At 36.2% G+C, this 22784-nt stretch overlaps 1 protein-coding gene and 1 non-coding gene across 2 annotated transcripts in view; both read left to right on the top strand.

Moving 5' to 3' along the window:
* Positions 1-2369: 2369 nt before the first annotated feature.
* The window catches only part of aacs (acetoacetyl-CoA synthetase), a 38377-nt gene continuing 17962 nt past the window's right edge, over positions 2370-22784 (top strand). The window contains exons 1-10 of the mRNA XM_028034278.1: positions 2370-2705; positions 4947-5050; positions 5727-5847; positions 6472-6585; positions 11869-11966; positions 12382-12496; positions 12791-12872; positions 13006-13159; positions 16173-16253; positions 18427-18551. Coding sequence (XP_027890079.1) covers positions 2567-2705; positions 4947-5050; positions 5727-5847; positions 6472-6585; positions 11869-11966; positions 12382-12496; positions 12791-12872; positions 13006-13159; positions 16173-16253; positions 18427-18551 — 1133 coding nt within the window. The 5' untranslated portion in view covers positions 2370-2566. The remainder of the gene's footprint in view (positions 2706-4946; positions 5051-5726; positions 5848-6471; positions 6586-11868; positions 11967-12381; positions 12497-12790; positions 12873-13005; positions 13160-16172; positions 16254-18426; positions 18552-22784) is intronic.
* trnad-guc (transfer RNA aspartic acid (anticodon GUC)) lies at positions 13366-13437 on the top strand. Its single transcript has one exon. It is a non-coding gene; the product is annotated as a tRNA-Asp (tRNA).

Below are 22784 nucleotides of genomic sequence, written 5' to 3'. Positions count from 1 at the left end.
CCCACAGCGTGAAAATGCCATGAACAAAATATTGAGATAATTAAGCCATTGTTTTTATCTGTTGGACTTTTAGTTTAGTTTCATGGCTTTGCTTTCATTATAGCATATTATATTTCATTTTGTTTGTGTTGCTAATTTTACCTCAGTGTCTCAGTCTTTGACTATTGTTTCTCATCTGCTCATTCTCTCTAGAATGCAGTAATCAAAGTTCCCAGAATAAATTATAGATCTTCTCTTATCTCTCTCTCTTTTTGTCTCCAGAAAATTCGGTTCATTAAATCTGTTTTTTTTTCTACAATACTGCTGCTGTCCTCATCTCTGCATTTGGGCTGACAACAACAACAAAGAATGACAAAAACATCCCAAAAGAGTTAAAAGAGTAAGACAAGCTCCTCACAATGCATTTGGTTATGTTGTTGACTCAATGGACCCTATAAACCTTGTTTTCCTCAATAAGTGTATGACACCCTAAAACACAGAAGAATGCAGAGATCCACAGTTTGATTAGAAGAATTTGTTGATAATTAGTCACACATGCATGGCCTTGATAAAAGAGTGGCAAGAAGAAAACCATCGGTAATAGAAAGCATCATCCATTTAAGAACTTTTCAAAAGGTTTGAAGGGAACAAGGTGGAAGAAGTTGCTCTGGTCAGATGAAAAGAAAATTTACATTTTTGACCTACAAAATGTTATGTGTGACAGAAAACAATACCACGCATCATCATGAACATATCGGAAGATGGTGGTGAAACGTTATGATGTGGAAATGCTCATCAGCAGCACTTAAGCTGGTCAGAGTTCAGGGACATATGGTTGCAAAATAATGCTATCAGGATGGTTTTCTTAGGCAAGCTGGATGAAGCAAAGCAATCCCTAAAACAAAACGTATTGGACATTGTAAAAGACATTGTAAAAGAATTGACAGTGGAAACATGTGACCAGAAGTTTGGTTTAGATCAAAGCATGTTCATCTGTCAGAAAAATTCAAATTCTTACAATATTTCAGTCATTTCTTTTCACTAGTTAGAATGCACATGTCGAGGCACGTGTGCTATACAGACAAAGCCATCAGTTGTTTAGGATTTCCAATGAAACTATCAAGCAAAACTACCAGGTGAAAGAGACTTTATTTACGAGTGAAGCAACGTTTGGATAAAACATCCCTTATGTAACTCTTAAAAAACCTGATTAAAGGAATAAAATGAACAACAGGCATTGAGGAGGGTATTTATTCCGCTTTCTGATTGGTCACACCCCTAAGCTCATCCCTCGTCCCAGGTCTCTGACTGACAAGCTGCAGTTCAAACACGTCTTTCAGCTTTTCTTTGAGCAAAGACAGCAGTTCAACGCTAGAGTTACGCCTCCGCGCATAGAGCGATCTGTCGGCTGATGTGGGACCAGTTTGCTAAGGACCAATCAATGATCCGGGGAAGTTTCCCGCGCGCTCACCAACATCATCACCTCTGCGCGTTCACGTGCGGGTGACATTCAAGATCTCTACAGCTGACACCGTAAACAAGTCTTTGGTACAAAGGCAACTTTGAGTACTTGGCTGGCATGTGTAATTTGTTCTAATTTGTGAATATATAAAACTATGTGGACGTTTTGGTACTTTTATAATAACACTATTAAAAACATTAATCACATTCTTATAAAATAACAAATACTGGCAGATGAAACGTCCAAATCTTTTCTACAACATTCAACCTTTGAAACCAATACTTAAAACAGATATTGTATATTCTAATTTACTAAATATGATTTTACATTAGAACAATAAACTTTCAGTACTTTTTCTTCATATTTATTTGATTTCCAAATAGCATAACAGACTCAGTAAATAAAATAAATAAAAATAAAACAACAGTAGAACACTGAAACTTGTTCACAAACCAGAAACCATGTTTTTCGATTAAAACATGCTTGTTTGTCATTCAGTGAAGTACATTGAAGTGGATAAAGTAGTGAGAGGTTTTTAGGCAAGAATGACTAGCATCACATCAAATAATATTACTCAAATAAAATTAAAAAGCACAGTGCAGGGAAAACTACTAAATTGAATTAAACTAAATTGAAGTGTCACAAAATTCTAGTTTAAGATGTATATATTTTTTTATTTTGTTGAAGTTTCCTCCATTAATCGGTCTTGCAGTAATTTGAGTGGACGAGAGATCATTTTATTTGGCCAAATTCGAACCTTCTGCATAGCAACTGTTATATTTCATCATTCACCTTTTCTGTCCACGCAGTCGCTTTAAGGATTTCTGAAGATCCTTCTGAAATCACACGCAACAGTTTCAGACACTTTCGATCTTGAACACCCAGCACGCCAGGCTACGTCATGACGATGGGGGCGTGGTCTCGAAGCTACATTGACATCCCCTCACGCTTTGCCTTTGACTGTACGTTATCTAGCTGACTCCCGCAGTCTGGAGCCATTCAAACGAAGCAGCTAGCTGGTGAGCCCATTAAATACCTCACCGCCCTTCCTGGAACTGTCAGCTGTTTGTGAGGAGCTCGGGACTACGTGGTGTTTTGACTCCAGTAAAGAGGGACTCAACAAAGATGTCCAAAGACACGGAAGGAAAGGGCGAGGAAATTATGGATACGGAGAGCAAGGTGCTCTGGTACCCGGAATCCAAGAGGAACACGCAGATGGACAAGTTTAGGATACAGGTCAACTTGAACTACGGACTTAATCTGGGTGAGTGGGGAGGAGGGAGGACGAATGGTCCAGGGTCAGAGCAGGTGTGTTGGAGACCGTCTAAGTCGGATTTCATTGAGCCTACGAAGCTGCAGACTGAGTTGCAGAAAATAGAAATAGTTAGTGGCGCTGTCTACTTGTTAGCATTGTTTCATCCAACATCTAGACCTACGTGACTGTGCAACGTTGCCAAATCTAGATGGGTTGGAAGAATCAGCATCAGAGGACTGTTGCTAAGCAGGGCTTCCAATCTCTTCGCCGCGCCCCTTTTTAGTTGTAGCTAGCAGCTTATAACAGTAGCTTGGCCTGATTGTCGAGGCTGAAGAAGCCACAGGAAAGACAGTGGCCTGCTTCAATAGTTTATGTGAAAACTGACACTGCTCTGTGGAATGCAGAAAAACGAGATGAAGACAATGGATGGAAAGCTGTTATCGAAGAGAGATGCTGAAAGAGATCTTAATACTTGATAAACATTAAACAAAAAGAATCTATTAAACGCTTTGTAGTTTATAAAATTAATGTGATGTTTGATAGCTTTTCATAACATGAAGCTTTGTTTTGTACAAAGCGGATGAGTTGCATTGCATGTCTCTACACAATTTGGTTCCCAAACCAAAGTAATCTAAATTGGTGCTACATAATTTCTTCAAAGTTGCAACTCCACCTGAAGGTCATATTTTTGACGATGTGAGGCAGCCAGAGTACCCGGAGAGAACCCATTCATTCTCATGTAGAAAATGTAAACTCGAAGCAGAAAGACTTTGAACCTTCTTAGTGCAAAGCACAGTGCTAGCAACTCAACCAGTGTGCAGCTAGTTAAAAACCATTGAAATGCTTCACATTTACATCTTATTAAGTCTTAGACAAACAAAAACTATTTGTTTTAGTTAACGTGTTACTACAGTCTTTGAAAGAACAAAATGCAGAGAAAAACATGGCCCTAGTTAGCTTGGTCACTGAGGACATAAATGATCAAATCCCTCTCTCACGGTTTTCAAACTTGGAACTGGAATATGTCTACATTGGGTCTGATATCATACCCAGATCAAAGTTCCTGCTTCAGAGATAAAGGGAACAGAACGTAAGTAGGCACTTGTTCCTGTTCTTGTTCATCCTCCTCAGTTTGTAGAGGGAGTTCTAAAGTTTTCCACTCTACTTCCCTCTAAGGTGTTTGTTTCAAGTAAATATTGATGTACTTGTCTTGAATAATTTATTTTCTAGTTGTGGGTATCAGCTCTAAGTGACAGTTAATTCGTTTGTATTTACATTACTAATAATTGTCACAAAAATCTGTATTTCTTTTAGACTCAAGAGTTGTACCAAAGGCAGTCCACAACCACTAACATTTTCAATGAGTTACTGGACATTTTATTTTATTTTTTATTTTATTTTATTTTTTACAATAAACTGCCCAATGAAAGAGGGAGGCTTTAATTTTCAACTGTATTTATAAACTCTTATTTTGAAAATCAAAATTACCAACTCCTTGGATTGTTGGCCTAAGCCAATTAGAAATTGAAATTTGCGCAAATCCTAATCCAACATATACTGTATGTATTAAGTATAAATATGTATTAAGACCTTTTTCAGGTGATAGAAATTGAGCTCAATTATTTTGAAGAGCATATGTTAACTTTATTTAGAAATCATAAATAAATCCAGTTTTTTGACTGGTTAAAGGCAATTAGCAAATTAAAACCTTCTTTTAATCTAATCTACACTACAAAAGGACAAGACTCTTAAATTGAAGAGTAGGCTTAGCGCATGTTGGTTCTCCATGGTGATTAACGTCTTTTTCGTGCTCAATAGTTTTCCAGTCAGTACTGTGGCTTGCACGAGTGTTGCAGTCCTGTTTGTTTTTGTGAGAAAGCTTTTTTTTCATGAAAAATTTTATGCCATAACGACTGGTAGAAAATGTTGCTCAGGTGATGTAATATGTTATCCATTTCCTTACTGTTTGCAGCTGAGATGCTAAGGTTCATGAAAAAGGGATGGGGACATTGTGTAGTGGTAAAGAAAAGTATCACAAAAAGGAGAGTTGGTCGTCTTCGTTATAGTTTCGTCAGTAGTATAAATACTTTCTTAAAATTTTGCCACTTTTTTAGTTGTACTTCTCCCATGACCTGCAAGCATTGACTTCATTGAGGACTGTTTCAGGAAATGGTATTTGATGTGTAACTGTGTTCAGATGAGTGGTATGTTTCCACGAAGAATCATATGTTCAAATTGTGTGTCTTCTAGCAAACTACAATGACCTTTACCAGTGGTCTGTGGCCTCGTATCCAGAGTTCTGGGCAGAGGTGTGGCGCTTCTGTGGCATTGTCAGCTCCAAACCCTATGAAGAGGTAAGCACAACCGAAAAGTAGTTGAATATAAAGCAAAAGTCAAATTATCTCAGATTCTGCTTGGTTCTTGAAAATTACAGCTGCAATCAATTTTCAGACTTTGCAGACTTTCCTCTTACCGTATTTCATATAATAAGATATTAAACTACATTAAAATTAAGTCATCATACGTCTGATGCAGATCTGAATTGTGAGAGTAGTCATGCCCGTTATTACCCTCTATTGCACTTAGTTATCTTGATAATCTGTAGTTTCAGGATGCTGACACGACTTTAAGGCAATAAACTAACACAGGATTGACACACCTGTTTTGTACACATGGATTTTATGTCACCCTGCACTAAATGACCACATTTTCTACCCGATATAGTCATTCTGATATTCATCCTGGAAGACCGGACGGTACGACAGTAAATGAGTCATTTTGGAGCAGTGATGCGCTGTGGGTGGGGCTGTTCCCCACCCGCATGGTTCATTGTTTGGACATTTTCCAAACAATGTCCAGCTTGTTTAAATTAGCTTCCTTTTTTTGGAAAAGGAAGCTAATTTGCTAATATGCAAAATTGGAATATTGACTTGGGAGTTTACTGAGTCAGAGAAACTTGACAGAACAGACTGAAATGATTCGGTTTTTGACTCTTTCTTCCCCTGTGTTTTTTTGTGCCGGTCGTACCAGGTGGTGGACGTATCCAAGCGGATCTCAGATGTTCCAGAGTGGTTTAAAGGAGCCCGACTCAACTTCGCCGAGAACCTGCTTAAGCATGCCAACCAGGACAAAGTGGCTCTCTATGCTGCAAGTAGGTAGATGTATAAAGCAGAGCTGAATAACACTGCATCATGTTACATGACAAAGAAAGAAGGCTGGATTTGAAAGAAGTGAGTTGAGGGTGCACTGGAACACTTGAGTTGGTATGGTGGTGTGCTTCTGACGTCATTTTGTTATTAGATTAACTGCTGCTCCTTTCCCTGCTTCTCAATGTTACTTACTAATGGATAGGTCTCTCTTTATTTGTGTGTGTGTGTTCTCTGGAGAGTGTTTTGTACATGCCCAGCCTTCCTGAGGAGCTGTAATGTAATTGTAGAAATACCCATTGGTCAGGATGCTGTAGAGCCTCTGTAAATGTCAGTAAGGTATTACATAGAGAGATAGGGTCTGTTTTCTTGTCTGCTGTGATGTTCTTACCAGATAATCATTCACCTGCAGTTTTATTTGATATTTTCCTGGTGTTATCTATCGTGTCTGTCTTGACATTTAGATGTCTTTCAGGGTAACAATATTTAGCAATCCCTTATTCACAACAACTTTTAAAACCTAAATTAATCCAATCAGATTGGTCAGTTGTATTGAAGGTATTTGTAATGTATGCACTTTTCTGTCTCTTTGTTCATGTATTAATTCTGTTTCTGTGTCTGTGTAACAGGGGAAGGGAAAGAGGAGATCGTAAAGGTAACATTTGGGGAGCTGAGGCGTGATGTGGCAGTCTTAGCTGCAGCTATGAGGAAGATGGGCATTCAGACTGGAGACAGGGTTGTAGGTGAGTGTCCGTGTAACCATCTGTCTTTTAGCTGGAAAGAAAACAAGAACATACAAGAAAATACAACAACTTTGCACATCAACCAGATAACACATGATCAAACTGATGTTTGCAGATCTTCTGCATCCAATGTGATAGAGCTATTTTGTAAAAAAAAAAAAATCAGCAGATTTTCAGTGCCCCGATGTGCAAAGACTTGCAGCGAAAGACAGTATTTACGGTGAAAGGGTTAAATACAAATGCATATTGACATTTTAATTTTTCTAATTAAATTTGAACACATGAATAATTTTACTTCCTGCACTTTAATCTCTACTTTATCAAGCCTAACCAATCAAGTTTATTTTTATAGGACATTTCAGCAAATGTCTAATGTATAATATATATATTCCACACAAGGCAGTGCAAAAGTGCTTTACTTCATAAAAACACAAAAATCAACAATTAAAACATTACATTTTGCCAATTGTCACCATTACACAGATTGATTTATCATATAAAATCACAATCATTGAACTTTGTAGTTGTTCAAGTGATATGGATTGTTGGGCATTGTATGTGACTTGCACTTTCTGGGTCATATAAGTTTTTACCTCTCTGCTGACATTCTCTTCTTATTCCTTTGTTGCACATTGCAGAAAGAGTTAGGGATTTTTTTTCTGAAATGTTCAATATGTGTTTATGTACCTGTAATGAGGGTGGATTTTTTTTTGGCACTGGCTGCAGCTTTCTATGAATGCCACTATTTATTCAAAGTTCATATTTGTGCAAGGAGGGATGGCTGAGGCTGCGTATTTTACTTCAGCACATCCTGTTAAACTACATTCATACAGAAGCACACATTTATGACAGGAAACTTAACACTTAAATATGCTCCAGTATTAAACTGAAAATCATTATTTTAATTTGCAAAAAGTTGGGACATAGACCCATTTCTGCATTTTAGGACTTATTAGTACTAATAGAAACAGCATTGCTCTATTAATGTGTCTAATATATATTTCACACATGGAATATCAACTCTGTAGCTGCAGATTTTATTTGTTTGGGAAGCATTTTCCACTAAATGCAAAGTTTAGTGAGGTGCAATGATGAAATTATGATGAAATCAAAATTTATGTTGCCATTAAATTTAAACATGCCTTGGAGACAGTGGCTTGCAAAACAACACAAACCACCCACTATGTTTTAGTCCATATTATCTGTGTCAGCTTTCCCTAGTGTGGAATAATTTAAATGTTCGGCTTTCAATATGGTACAAAATTCTACATTAAGTTGATTTTCAGCCTGATTACTTACATGTGGTTCTCTAGCCAACTGAGTTTTTTTCTAATATCTATTCCCTTAATAAAAAGTTGTTAATAGATTTAAAATGAGTTCAGTTCAATTTTAACTTGAGAAAGAATTGAACTTTTAACTAATCTGCACCAACAGTAGACATGTCATACAACTGATATCTTTCATATGTTGGCATTGGAGGATTGCTCTGTTTAAGTTGTGCCATAAAGAAAGTTTTCAGGTAAATTATTTTTCTCAAATCTTAACTTTTAAGATATGTAAAGGAGTCAATTTCTAAGTGATATAATGACTTTCCAGCAATCAAGAAAAAAACCATTTGGGATATTTAGTCTCTCTTACCAATCTGAGTAATGTGCAACAGGTTTTTGTTGCTAAATTGTATGTTTTAAAGCATTCAATTCTACTTTAAAATTAAAGTAGAATTAACAGAAATTTCATCAGCAATATTCAGTGCACATTAGTGTTGTTATTGCGTCCCATTTAACTCCTTCTGAACACTGCAGCATCCTTTTTTTGGACAGGGATAGATATTTTATTCTAACAGGACTCTACAGTTTTCTTTCTGAAGGTATAACTTGATAAATACAGCTGCAGTCTAAAATCTTGTATCTTGTTTTTCCTGGCAATATTTTTATGCAAAGCAGTTGGTATTACGTGCAAAGCTAACACTAGAATGTTTACTTTTCATGTTGGTGTGACTCGTTGGTAGCTTGGTTGTAATATATTTCAAAGCAGTTAATTGTGTGGACAAAGTGTAGATTAGAAGTTGTTATGCTTCATAAACGTAGTGTTTTGCACAGCCTAGTAAAATTTATTACTTGTATTCTAAAGTGTGTCGAAGTGTTTCAGCTGCTCTCTGCTCAGTAATCTACCACTTGGACAGTTGTTAGGGCACATTGTGCAGTGGAGGTGACGTCACACAGGCAGACAGGAAACTGCAGCCAAAACAGACTCTCTTTCCTTGAAAATATCTTTGCAAAGTGTGAAAATGATTTTGTTAGTAAAAGCCAGATTAATTTTGTCAACAAAATAATGAGCAGACTCTGGAAAACAGCTTTGCAAGCTTTAATATAAAACGGTACAACAGTCATTGGTCAACAGTTTTGACCAATTGTTGATCAATTGGTCAAAACCAACCACCGTTGAACCTGTGGATGGTTGGTTATACTACAGATAGATCTGAACTAAATATTTAATAATACCTTCTGACTAAAGTTAGCTATTTGACATGTACCTTCTGAAATGTTAAAAACCTATGAAGCTGTTGTTATCATGTGACTTGGTCAGCTGTGTGTATGAATGTTGGTTTTTATTATACAAATGGGAAGGGTGGTGGGACTGTAGCAACAAAGAAAGGGAGATGAAAAGACTCTAAGTTACACTTTCCTTTTCCTCCATCTGCATCTCTCACTTTGGTGCATGTGTGTTGGACACAGAGATGTCCTTGTCCCCAGATTGCATCTTTAATGTCTTGTCAATGTCGGCAGTCTAGAAGATATATAAGCACTTAGCTGATGAAATCAGCTTTGCTTTGTAACAGAAGCTGGCCAAACGCACGCACACACTCATAGACATTTTTCATTCCTTCTCATGCCTAACAAAACTCTACACAGTGTTGAAAAACTTATATCGACACACAACCATTTTTTTTCCTTTGGAATTTATAGTACAAATCCTTTTGATTGTGTTATTGAAATACTATTAAACCTCAGTGTTTTTCTATCAATGAAAATGTGAAAAAAATGTCAAATCAAGCAATATTAGCAGACTTATTATGTAAAATTGTGTTTCCTCAAGCGATGAGCTTGCGACAACTTTATTAAAACCCTAACTTTGACTTGAACAACAAATTATACAAATTGTATGGACATTTTCAACATTTCTAAAAGTCTGTGTCATACTGGTATTCCTGGTGATAAAATTGTGTAGCGACAGCGTCAAATGCGTAAGACGCAATGCAGGAAAGATGTTTTGTCTTCAAATTCCATTTAAACAAAAGACTGATACATAATAGTGTGACAGGAATGTTACAAGTCACAGTGCTTACTAATATGTGTCAATCTCCTGAGGTGAACCATGGGTTTTGTATTGGTGGTTCAATTTCAACCCCATGCTGTTTGGGACTTTTCAGTTGATTGTGAGACATAAGTAACTTTCAATCACAGAGCAAAAGAATGATAGATAAGAGGCTGAAATCTGTTTTAATTTGTCTTTGTTTAGGTTAGATCTAAACAGATTTTAAGGGCTAAAAAGTATGTAATTTTATTTTGTTTTTTATTGTCAAAATTAAAACAAAGACTTGCCAAAAGTGTACTTATGTGCCAATAAGAAAGATGTGCATGGACTCAAGTGTATAAGAGGTAAAGTCAAATGCTGCTGAAGTTTTTCTGTGCTGTTGGGATCTGAATGTATCCCTAAATTATAATATTTTTCATAGTTTTGTTACAAAAAAAATACATCTATTAATACAAGTATTACTATAACACTAGTTAGAAGATGTTAGATTTTAGAAAATTTTGCATGTGTAAATAATTAAACCAGGGTTTCCCATCAACGTATGAACATTGTTTTTACAGCATAGCAAGACAGTGATTCATCACGATAGCCACAAAGGCATGTTGTTGTAGTCAGATCAGGATTCATGATGCAATTTTTCCTGCTCAACAGTAAGACGGTAATTTATGAGATGAGCCATTGGAGCCAGTGCAACAGGGCGGGGATCTGTCAGCCCAACGTGTCATCCTGCCTCAGTGAGCTTCCTGCTTACAGCAGGAGTCTGCGCAGCAAGCAGACGTGGCTGATAAGTCATGATTCATCAGACGTTACAGTGCAGTTTCTGTTTGCCTTTGACCATTCAGATTGGAACTACTGGCTGTGTTATAGGTTTAGTCAGTCGGATTAGATATACGTTATCAGTGAGACAGCCCTCTGTTTAAAGGTAGCTCAAGAGCTTCCATGTTGAGCATGGGTAGTCTAATTCTTTTTATGACATAATAAAGTTTAGACTCTCTTCCGGTGAAATAAAACTTCAGATCAAATGTGTGTGCAACACATTTGCCTGAATGCTTCAGTGTTACTTGCATATATAATGTGATTGAGAATCTTGCAGAGACATGATAAAGCTGTGCTGAGATGGAAAATAAACTTTGTTCACAACAAGAATTTTTCATTACTGCTCTTTGTTTTCCATTAGACAGCTGATGTCTTATTGTTTGTGTTAATGGAGGAAAAATAGAAATATTGCCCCTGGTCAGGATTTTTTCATTTTGTTCTATTTTCCGATTATGTTTGAAATACACTAAACTAAAACTAACTAAAACTCTTTAAGCACTAATTAAGAAGTCATGATACAGACTTCATCATTAAAAAATAAAGAATGACACCTCTCATACTTTCTTACTCATCCCTCAAGTCACATATTATCATCTCCTTGTCTCTATTTTCAATACATAAATAAATGAGTTATGTATTTATTAATTGAGGTATGTTCTCCATAATTTCTCCAATGTTCTATAATCTTGAGTTTTTCTAATAATCTTTATGGGGTAGGAGTTCATAAGTTTCTTACTTCTTCCTACTGCTTTTCAAGCATGCTAAAATTATTGTACAAAAATACTGTGTGTTTCTTTTGCATTCCTTGTTCATGTGTGGAACAAGGAATGCATCATATTCAAAATAAATAAAAAAATCTTGAAGTTGGTAGTGTGCAACTTCAAGATTTGGCGTACACTTTTACTGTCTCCTGTGGTATCTTGTCAATACCACAGTAAGGTGGAAGGTAAATGAGATAAGTCTACATTAAAACTCAATTGTTTGTGATTATCTTTTGGTTTAAAACACACCCATTAGTTTTCAGAAAGTGAATTTATCCATTGGTTGAAAGTTTTTGACTGCTAAAATATGTCAGATGCAAGGAGTGCTCTTATGATTGTTTTACTTTTCATAATTTGCTCTCCTTTTCCCCCCCATCTTCTCTTTCATCAGGATACCTGCCCAATGGCATACATGCAGTGGAAGCCATGCTAGCAGCAGCCAGCATCGGCGCCATTTGGAGCTCCACATCGGTCGATTTTGGAGTTAATGTGAGGATTAGATGGATTTATTTATATTAAATTTATATTGCTGATAGGTTTATAAAACTCATAACATTATCCTGGTTTCTAAACTATGGCTGTAGAGTTCAAAAATATTTTAATGTGCTATATTAAGGTTTTTTAAGTCTGCTTATAGTGTCTGAGCTGTTGACGCCCCTTCAGGCTGGACTGATAATTACATTTTACAATCCTGATGAAAATTACTGCTTTCATGCACCGATATGTGATTCTGTTTACCATGTTGCTTACTGACAGTATTGTTTTAAAACTTAGGCTAAACATGTTAAGTTTTATTTCCTGCATATTTTTTTCCTTCATGAATATTTCCACAGAATCAAAAGTTATTTTAGTCAAATATTTGTCCTTACTCACTGGTTTTAATTCTTTACTTTTTTCCTTCTAGGGTGTCCTTGACAGATTTTCTCAAATTCAGCCCAAATTGATCTTCTCAGTTGCTGCTGTGGTGTACAATGGCAAAACACACGACCACATGGAAAAGCTGAGAAACGTTGTGAAAGGTATGTTTCCAAGTAATCCAGTATTTCAGCTTTTTTTTTTCTTGAGTAAAACAAACTTAGAATCATGTTAAAGCCAACAGATTTGAATACATTTCTTTAACTGAGATTTATCAATGGTCAGAATTTAACATAGCTCATTATAAAGCAATTATTTTCTATCCATTGAAGGTCTTATGACAACAACAAATGCTTCCCTCTTGGAAATCCATTAGCTTTTTTGCTTTTTAGACAAATATTTGTATTTGTAGAGAACACAAAAGCATCAAAATCCGTTCCTCTTTCTTGCCATCTCAGGTTTACCTGACCTGAATAAAGTGGTTGTAATTCCCTACGTTTTGTCCAAGGAAGAGACTGACCTCTCCAAAATTCCCAACAGGTGTGTGTAAAAAAAGTTTTCTGGAAGTTTTAAATTGGTTTGTTCTTTTAAAAGAAGGATGCTTGTAATATTTTTGTGTGTATGTTATAAGGTGGTAATTTTTCTTTCGTCCTTTGTTTTCTTATATGTACAGTGAATTCCTCGATGACTTTTTGGCATCCTGTTGTGGCGACAGCGACCATTTCCCTCAGCTGGAGTTTGAACAGCTTCCTTTTAACCATCCTATGTTTATCATGTACTCTTCTGGAACTACAGGAGCTCCTAAATGTATGGTCCACTCAGCTGGGGTAAGAATCAATCATCTCTGAATGTAACAAAAAACAACTATTCATCATGCATTGATTGATTGGTCAATGCCTCAGGCTGTTTTTATTTGCCTTGTTTGCTGAAAAACTGTTGTGCTTTTAGAGTCTCTCCTGGAAACCTGTGATGTCTGAATTTCAGTTTAAAATACTAATGATTTTTTTTGTATTTGTTTATTTAACAAGTGTTCTCCTCGTTAGTATAGTGGTGAGTATCCCCGCCTGTCACGCGGGAGACCGGGGTTCGATTCCCTGACGGGGAGTGAAGTTTGTTTCAGGTCTCTTGAAAATGTGCAGCTATGTAGACTGATTTCAAACATATAGGAAGGAGCAACAGACAATTAAGACATTTTAAACAAATAACAGCAGGAATGTAAACATGTACTGAGTTTGAGTTTCTTGAGAGCAGTGATGGTTGAAAAGTCTTCCTTCTGCTGGGTTGCAGGAGTCTGTTTCTGAAGGAGGTCTCCAGTTCAGCAAAAAGCTTCATCCATAGCAGTGAGACTTTCTCCTACATCATTGATGTTATTTCAGTTGCTCTGACTCCCTCCACTGGTGCAGGATCCAGGAGGCATCCTAGCACAAAGCTGGCCTTCCTGATGAGCTTATCTAATCCTCTCAGCTGTAGTTAAGCTACTGTCTTCACAGACTACACTGTAGAAGACTGCCGATGCCTCCACAGTGTCAAAAAACGGTCTTTAGGAGTACCTTCTGCATTCCAATAGACACCGGGAGTCTGCTCTGACTTTTAGTGTAAAGTGCATGAGCGTTGTGACTCCAGTCCAGTTTGTTGTTCAGGTCAACACCCAGGTACTTATTAGATTATTAGGCGAGAAGATGATTACTTTTTGAACATATGGCCAGGTTGATTTGGACTCTTCGAGTGACTTTTTCTCAGCCCAATAAACAAAAATGTAATGACAAAGATGTATTGTCAGGTTTTTTTTCTGATTTAATAGTTAATTTTGAGTGAAACATCTCTGTCTTGTGATGGACTACAGACCTGTCAAGGGTGTACCTGCCTCTTGTCCAGTGATTGCTGGAGATTGGCAGCAATCTCTGCTGCAAGTTTAGATAACGGCTAGATGGGTGAAACATGTTGTACACAAAGTGTAAGAAATCCCAAAATGGGCACATATTTGTTCACAGCACTGCAAATTTTTACTTTCATTCAGTCTTTTTAAAGTCGATGTATCTACACTGACTTCACACAACACACAATTAACACATTAGGGTTGTGTTTTTGGATGCTAAAGAATATTTTATTTAGTTAATTAGTGTTTACTTCAGTACTTTTATGATCCAAAAAGGTTTTTGCTTCTCTCTACACAGTTTTTTCTAAGCAACTGATGGAAGTTAAGCTCTCCAAATTTTTGTGCTTTGCTGACTGATTACATTTTGTTTCGACAGAGCAACTGTGATTAAAACAAAATAATTTTCTATCATATTTTCTATCGCCACAAGATGGCAGCAGAACTCCATGAGCGCAGCAATTGTTCTTTGTTCCAGGACCGTTGAATGACAATTTTCCCTGTAAGAGGCAGATAAATGAGATTTTAAAAGGACACTATTACATGAAAATAACACTGTTCATATTTAATTAAAACACTCCTGCTCAGGCATTTAAAAAAATATTTTTTCTTGTTTCAGTCTTTTCAACTTTGCCATTGTTTTTTTTTTTATCTAAACCTCTTCACTTTTTAGATATTTTTCTCCCTCCCTATCCACACATTTTCCCTTCTCTCTCCCCTAGCATTTTTTTCTCCCTTTGTCCCCATCTCCCATCTCTTCCTTTTGTGCTTCCTCCCTCTTTGCATCCGGACGATAATTGGACCGTAATGCGCTGCCGGAAACATTTCGTATTGTGACAATAGCAGTCCTCACTGCCTTAGCCAATTAGCCGTGGTACTGTTCTGCTTTCTGCTTTGTTACGGCTCTGTTAACATCCTGTCAGTGGCAAAATGGCACAGACCAAACGGCGGGAATGGCAGCTGAGCCTCGCCAAAGTGTGTGTGCAAAATCGCACACACACATGTAGGTGAAGCACCTGTTAAAAAAGTGTGAAGCATAGAACTGCTCACAACAGTTTATACTCTCCTCCAGCAATAATGACCTAACCAGCTGTGAAGAGTCGGAGACCCGAACCTTTCCACAAAATAGTTTGGTTTGTTAAACAAAGCCTAGACTGTAGGCTGAGGCTATTTGGACAAATGGGATACACAGGAACAATATTATTTACAAATTTTACTAGAAATCTTTATTTTTTAAAATGGTTTTTAACAGATTTAATTAAAAACTGTCAGAAAAAGCAGCACCCATAATAAGTACTGACACGCCTGGTAAAGATGTGTGAAAAGCCTGCAATACATTAGTTATACAGGCACACTAATTAGAGAGAAAAATGTTCTTAACAGTGAAGCTATGGGGATGGACTATGGGGAGAAGCCGGAGTACCCAGAGAGAACCCAAGCATGCATACGGAGAATTTGAAAACTCCATTCAGAAAGACCCCAGCCAAGATTCAAACCCAGGAGCCTTTGCTGCAAGGCTACATTGCTACCAACTATGCTGCTTTGCAGCCCCAACCCCAACTTGTTTTTTTTTTTTTTTTGCCACAACTTTGCAGAATGATGATAAAGGAGGTTAAAAAGCCTTTAAATCTCATTTATGTACTAAAGCTGTACACATCTTTGCAGGGGGTCCCAATAATATTATAGGGTTTTGTATATTCAGTATGTAGATTAAAGTCTCTTGTGTTTAACAAAAATGGAGCTCTGTTATTTGATCCAACTTTATTTGTTCTTTGTTTTAATCTTCTGTTCTGTTTGTAAAGCCATAAAATTTCTGATCTTTGTTTCTGCATCTTTTTCTCTTTTCCTACAGTAAAGCTGACCTTGTTGTTTTAAAAGTGTCTTATAGATAAATTGGTAATGGTAGCTTATGATCAAAGAAAACATGATGTTCTTTAGCAAACTAACTCATTTCCTTGTCTCCTCAGGGCACTCTCATCCAGCACTTGAAAGAACACATTCTCCATGGCAACATGACCTCCAGTGATGTCATCATCTACTACACTACTGTAAGTTGTGTCGAAATTAATACACTTAAAATCCCCCAACATTTTAGAGCCAACTTGAAGACATTTATTTTCTGCGCTATAAAAATATTTTTGTTTCTGAAGGCTATAAAAGTTTGTGACATCTTATGATAACATCTAGACACATTTCACTCCACTTTCACTGCAGCAGATCTGTGAGGAGGATTCATGCTGCTAGCCCAGACAATCATTTCCACACTTTTCTTTTTCAATTCTTTTGCACATTCAATTGATGTGCAATTCAATTCTGAATTGCATATCAATTCATAATTGATGTGCACATGAAGCCTAACAACAGCTAGAATCTCCTTTTTCGGGATTGTTGCTAATTGGAGCCTCGTTGTCATTTTTTGATCAAATTTAGTTGTTGAGCAAAGCTTCACGTATTGATCTTGTGGTGTCACACATTTCTTTCCCTTTCTTTATGCTTCAGATACAACAAACTGAGTTATTACAAATTTCTTTAGAGAACCACCAACCACCCACCTGAAGAACTTATCTCTCATTTTGACCGACAATGTCCAACTAGAAAAATAATTTGATATGGCCTAATCTAGTGCTAAAACTATATTTTCACTTCCTCCAATATGAACGTTTAAATTTCAGCCACTATGTAAAAAACAAAACAGCATAACTTTATCACCTTAATAATTTGCTCATAAGTACCATTGCATCAATGGTTCGGCTTTAAATTCTATCATCTAAAGTAATGAGCACACAGACAATGTGAAAGAACCCAGAATGAAAACAGGATGCACACAAATTGGTATGAATGTTGAGAAAGTAAATGTGTAGCCAGTCATCTCTTCCTCCTTTTCAACAGAAGGAACTTCCCTGTAGTGTTCAGCAGACAGGGGAACTGAGAATACATCTTCAGGAAATCATTAAATTCTTTTCAAAAAAATAAATAAAAAAATCGAGTTAGACTTTAGGCCTGTCACACACTTTGTGATAAAAATCATCCTGAGCAGTCTTGATATAAAATCTTGATTCTATTATGTCATGCCATATGACGCCAGATGCAAGACTTTATGATTTATTTCTGCAGCAGAATCATGCCAGAGAAGTCTGACAAATCTGTCCCAACAATGCATGGGATGTAAGTGGAGGTTTTTGCTTCCAATATTAGAGTGGGACTTTGAAAAGAAGCAGAGGAAGATGAGGAGAAGTAGGCAGATGTGGAAGCGCTAATAATACAGCAGTCACATTTCACAAGTTCTTCTGAAACTATTAAAACTCTTTTGTATATTTGTTGTATGTGGCATTTGGACTTGAGATTACCAGCCAAATAAGCAAACCTGGACACCACTGATTTAATATGTTGATGAAAAAATGTCAAACTTTAGATTTTATGATTGTTATGTTTTATTTGGGTCAGTCAAATTCAAGTTGTAATTCCTGAGAACAAAGCTGCCTATGTTTTCCACAAACTGATCACTCCACTTTATCTTCTGTATGGAAATGCATCAGTCCATGTCTTGTTAAAACTCTGCAACTTGGATCAATCTAGCACCTCTCAACAAAATCAGAAAACAAAAGATGTTAACTTTAAAAAAACAACAAAGTTTTCTTTAAATTAAAAGCATAACATTTGGATTTTTGTGGAGAATTGTTTGGTTTCACATCTCAATGTGTGGCCCACAGCCCATAAAATGTACAAGTTTAAAATATGTAAACTTTTCTTCCTCCCCTTTCAAAAAACAGGTTTTCATATGATAAACTTCTGTTTTATTGAGTTTTAGAAGCAATTAACTCTATTATTGAGTCTCCATGCTTTTGCTGTGAAGAATTAATTTTGTCTACTAGTCCCAAATCACCGCAAAACTTTGATTTCTGCTTGAGGTTGACGATTATCCTACTTTCAACAGAGAGATCAACTGTCTGACCAAAAGTGTCGCCACTACTTGGTATTGTTAAAGCCGCTGTTTTAGCCCTGCAGATGCTTTTTCACAAAGTGGAATCAATATTCGCATTATTAGTACCAACGGAGAGCGCCGCCAAAGCTGCACCGCAGCATGCTGCCAAATGAGAAACGCAATCATGCGAATCACTGTCTGCGGGAGTCGTCCATTTATCCATGTTGATGACAAAAGGAGTGTTTATTTCAGATAACGTATCAGTGTGGATGGATCTGTGTCTATGTGTGTTTTCTTAGACCGGCTGGATGATGTGGAACTGGCTGGTGTCTGCTCTGGCAGTGGGGGCCTCAGTGGTTTTGTACGATGGTTCACCGCTAATGCCAACAGCCAATGTGCTGTGGAACCTGACGGACAAGCTGGGGTGAGTTAGCAACGCACACATGCACAAAAACATACAAAATGGATAGAGTGACTTCAGGAAAAACAAGGTGGCAGGAATGTTGTGTTGTTTATGGGAAGGAAATCATCCTAGGAGTGATAAGAGTTTTTTTTTATTACAGATTTTTTCCAAATGTGCTACCTTTTCATTTAGGGACACAGAGGAGTTTGACATTGAAAAGAAATAAAGTTTCCTTTTGAAATTGTAATTTGAATGTTTTCGGTCCCCTGCGAGGTTTGGGAATGTTATTGGTGAAAATATTAAGCAAATGGATTTCAAATGAGGAAAACAATAGTTGTTTTTCATTCCTGCTACAGAACAATCCTCCACAGTTATTACTGTCCCTGGTAAACATACATTACATGAACAGGTTTAAAATAATGTCACCGTACATTCTTACAAATATAAATAGTTAAAAAAATACAACTTCTAATTTATGTGCATTATTTCAGATGGGGGGAATAAACCCCACTGTGTCAAAATTATCAGTACATAGAAATTGACATTCCTATAAAAATAAATAAAAATGAAATAGTTTAAAATTTAACTTAGTCTTTATATTTTAAAGTTGGAGTGTCAATTAATCTTATGTCATGTACTTCCTTTTTCCTTGTAATATACTTATTTCAACACACACAGATCCATTTCTCTTCCTTAGCCACTCTTCAAAATGGGAAAGAGAAGAGACCATGGCATTAAAGAAAGACAGATGTGTGTTGAAGCGCTGAGACAAATAAAACTCCTTAATACCTAAATTTCAACTCTATATAATTAAAATATATATATATGTTCTTAAGTTGATCAAATAGTCCTATAACAATCTATTATTGTTCATTTAAGCTAGATTTTATTTTTCAGTTAGAATCTTGGAGTCTTCAAACAAATTGAAAATTAAAATTTTACTGCAGTTTAAGAAAAAATTCAATACAATCAATGTAATACTGACTTTGCTTGATGGTATAAACACCTAAATGTGATTAACTTGTTTTCTTCATTTTAAAAACACTGTCATGTCTAAAAGTTGAAAGTGAAGATTAATAAAAGAGTGTCTGAAACATTAGTATGTCTGTATATTGATTAATGAGATGCAGGAAAATGTAGATATACAAATAGAGAGAGCTTTTTTTTAAAAAAAATAAAAAAACCCCCACAGAATCAATGAACTGCTTATCTAATTGAGAACTTGTACACACATGCATGCAGAAGGATGGTCATGAATAAAGATTTCAGGGTTTAATGGGTTTTTAGATGGCAGATCAAATTTACTTAGTAAGCTTTTGTTTTCCATTTACTGACTCAGCATTTATTGGAAAAGAACATAGGAGGAAAGAGGGTATTGAAAATTAAATGTAAAGAACAGGACAGTTTAGGCATCATTAGTGTGTTTTTGAAATACAGACAACATCAAAAACATAGACAAAACAACCGAATTTAGTAGTACTTTTTATTCTGTGCAGAATCTTTTCTTCTTTTGCTACTCTAGTCTTCCAGAGTGTTACAATAACAAGCAAATATTAGCCTTTTAGTTAGTAAATCTTCTCAGAAAACTAGCCTGCAGTCTGTTGCTTAACAGAAAATGCAAATCACATTTTTTCAACTCTACTTTTAAAGCAGTGATACCTTTATAGCAGTGCTGGGTGCCGCTCACTCTGCTTTCACACTGCAACTGTTCATGACTGTTCATGCTTTTCACCACTGAAAAATAGTAAAATTTGTCTCTGGTTAAATGTGGAGATCTTTATTCAGACAGCTGAGCATCACTGCACAGCAACAGGTGTGGGAGAGCAGTGCTGCATTACTTCATGCTTCATACAGCTGCAGATAACCCCAGTCATCTCCGCTCTTTCTACTCTGTCATTAAAGAGTCCTTAAGCTGTTGGAACCACAGTTTGATGTTTAGCAGTTTAAAACATCCAGGTTACACCATAATAACCAAATCATGTCTATGCTTCAGTTAAGTGAGCTCAACTTTATGTATTATGGATTTGGTCCACTTTTAAAATAGATGTGGCTGCAGGTTTGGTTGCCAAATCTTCTGCTGATCAGTATAAAAACATTTGTAATAACTCTAGTTTCTTTACAACCCCCCTTTTTTTAATAATAAAGATGGCGGCGCCCAAAATGGCTGCGGCTGCGTGGGCTCTCGACAACTTGCGAGTATTTGAGCAAAATACGTCGCCTAAAACGCTACAAACTTTGCATCCACTCAGTAAGTTAGTATATGATCGCCAGCGTCTGCTGGAATTACGATCATCAAGTGATTTTGGACTCATAAATACGACTACTCTGGAGTGTTTACGTGATCTCGGAGTGCTATTTTATTTTATTCTGGAGTAACCTCACAACATTGGAACCTCAAAACACTGTCCTGAGCCGTATGCAACGAAATTTCGTTCTGTATACACCCTGTGCATGCAAAATGACAATAAAGTCAGTCTAAGTCTAAGTCTTTTTTCCATTCCTAAAGAAATATTCTCACACACCACCTTCCTTAATAAAACACATACAATATTTACAACAGATCTTGTCTTTGCTAAATGTCCTTTTGCTGTTCCCATTCCCACTTTCAATACCATAAACACTACTTTATAAATCCTATTCATCAATCTGTAAGAGCAAAATTATTAAAGTGTTTAGATGTGTGAGCTGGATGAAATGTGCTGTGATGGGTTTAATTTGTATACGACAAATAGTATGAACATATGTTTTCCTTCACTATGGGTTTTTAAGATTGTGTGCTTTGTCAGAGTACATTCTAAGCATTTCCAATTAAAACTTTAGAAAGGTTTATGTAAGTCGTAAAGGAGTTGGATGATTGCTGCCAAAATACTTTTAGCAGCCGTGTTTTTAATTGTCTTCGTGAAATGAAGCCCCTGAGCAGTTTTTAAGATAACTTCTTGTTTTTTTTTATTTAGTGAAATTGTCAGTCTGATTATGTTGTATCTGTTCCTTCAAGCTGCTGAGGGACACAGTGATCTAACTGCCTAAATATAGCGCCTCACAGAATTGTTCATACCCCTATAACTTTTTATCATTTTATCACATTATTACCATAAACTTCATTGTATTTTATTACAGTTTTATGTCAAACTCCAACACAAATCAGTACATAATTACAAAGTAACATGACAATTCTTGTTTAATTCTAAATGTCTCAAGCTTATTCTGATTGGATTGTTAGCATTCATAACCATCATCTTTTAAAAAATTTTTTTTTTTTACAGATTCTCAGTTTAATTTAGGTCTAGACTTTGACTGGCTCATTCTATAACATGAATATACTTTCGGATAAGTCCTTCTGTTTTGCTCTGGTTGTATGTTTTTGGTCTTGTGTACAATGTCCCAGTTGCAAATGAGAGCTTGGATTCAATATTTGGTAGGTCATATATTTCAACTGTGGTGCATTTTGGTAATAAATATGACCTGTTTGACAGATTCCGTATGCTATTTGTGCCGACACCTAATGTTGCTTTTGAGTAGCTTGGATACTAAATATCAGAGAGTGGAGTAGGAAATTGTGATATTGATAAGAAAGAAAATAATCTGAAAATCATAAGTAGTATCAACATTGCAATTTTCATCAAAAGCAAACTTAGATTTTCCAATCCCACCCATCACCATATGAGAATGTTGTGTTAAAGGTAATGTGAGGGTTAATTTACCATTCACTTGTATTTTCCAACAAGTAGCAGGTCATAATAGACAAACGGTATTTATAATAAGGTTGAATTACGTGCAGGTGGACTCACTTTAGTAATTTAGTTACAGCTGAAAGTATTCAGTTTAGGGATTCTCGGGTATCAAAGAGGGGGTGTTATTTTTTCCTTCCACTTTACAATTGTGCACCACTTTGTTTGTGTCTATCATTTAAAATCTCGATAAAATACAATGAGATTTGGTTGGAATGTGACAAAAGGATTATGAATAGATTTTTTTGTGCATTTTAAAAACCAATAATATAGCCTAATTGTTGTTTTCAATTCATTCTACAACAAAAAAACAGCTCCTTTGACTAATGAAACACCAAAGATTCAATATTTAAGAACAAAGTTTTTTAGAGATAGTAATAATTGATAAAAACAAACCAATATTATTAAGTCCACGGGAAGCCTTGTCAGCACTTACTCCTTTCCGCACTTGGTTTGTCCTTAAGCAAATATGTCTGAAGTATATATTTGCAGCAAAATGACTAAAATGACAAAATGAATTTTGTCA

The sequence above is a fragment of the Xiphophorus couchianus genome, chromosome 12, assembly GCF_001444195.1.
Source record: "Xiphophorus couchianus chromosome 12, X_couchianus-1.0, whole genome shotgun sequence".
NCBI lineage: Eukaryota > Metazoa > Chordata > Actinopteri > Cyprinodontiformes > Poeciliidae > Xiphophorus > Xiphophorus couchianus.
The sequence above is the reverse complement of the archived record's forward strand: the minus strand, read 5'-3'. Positions and strand labels throughout refer to the sequence as shown.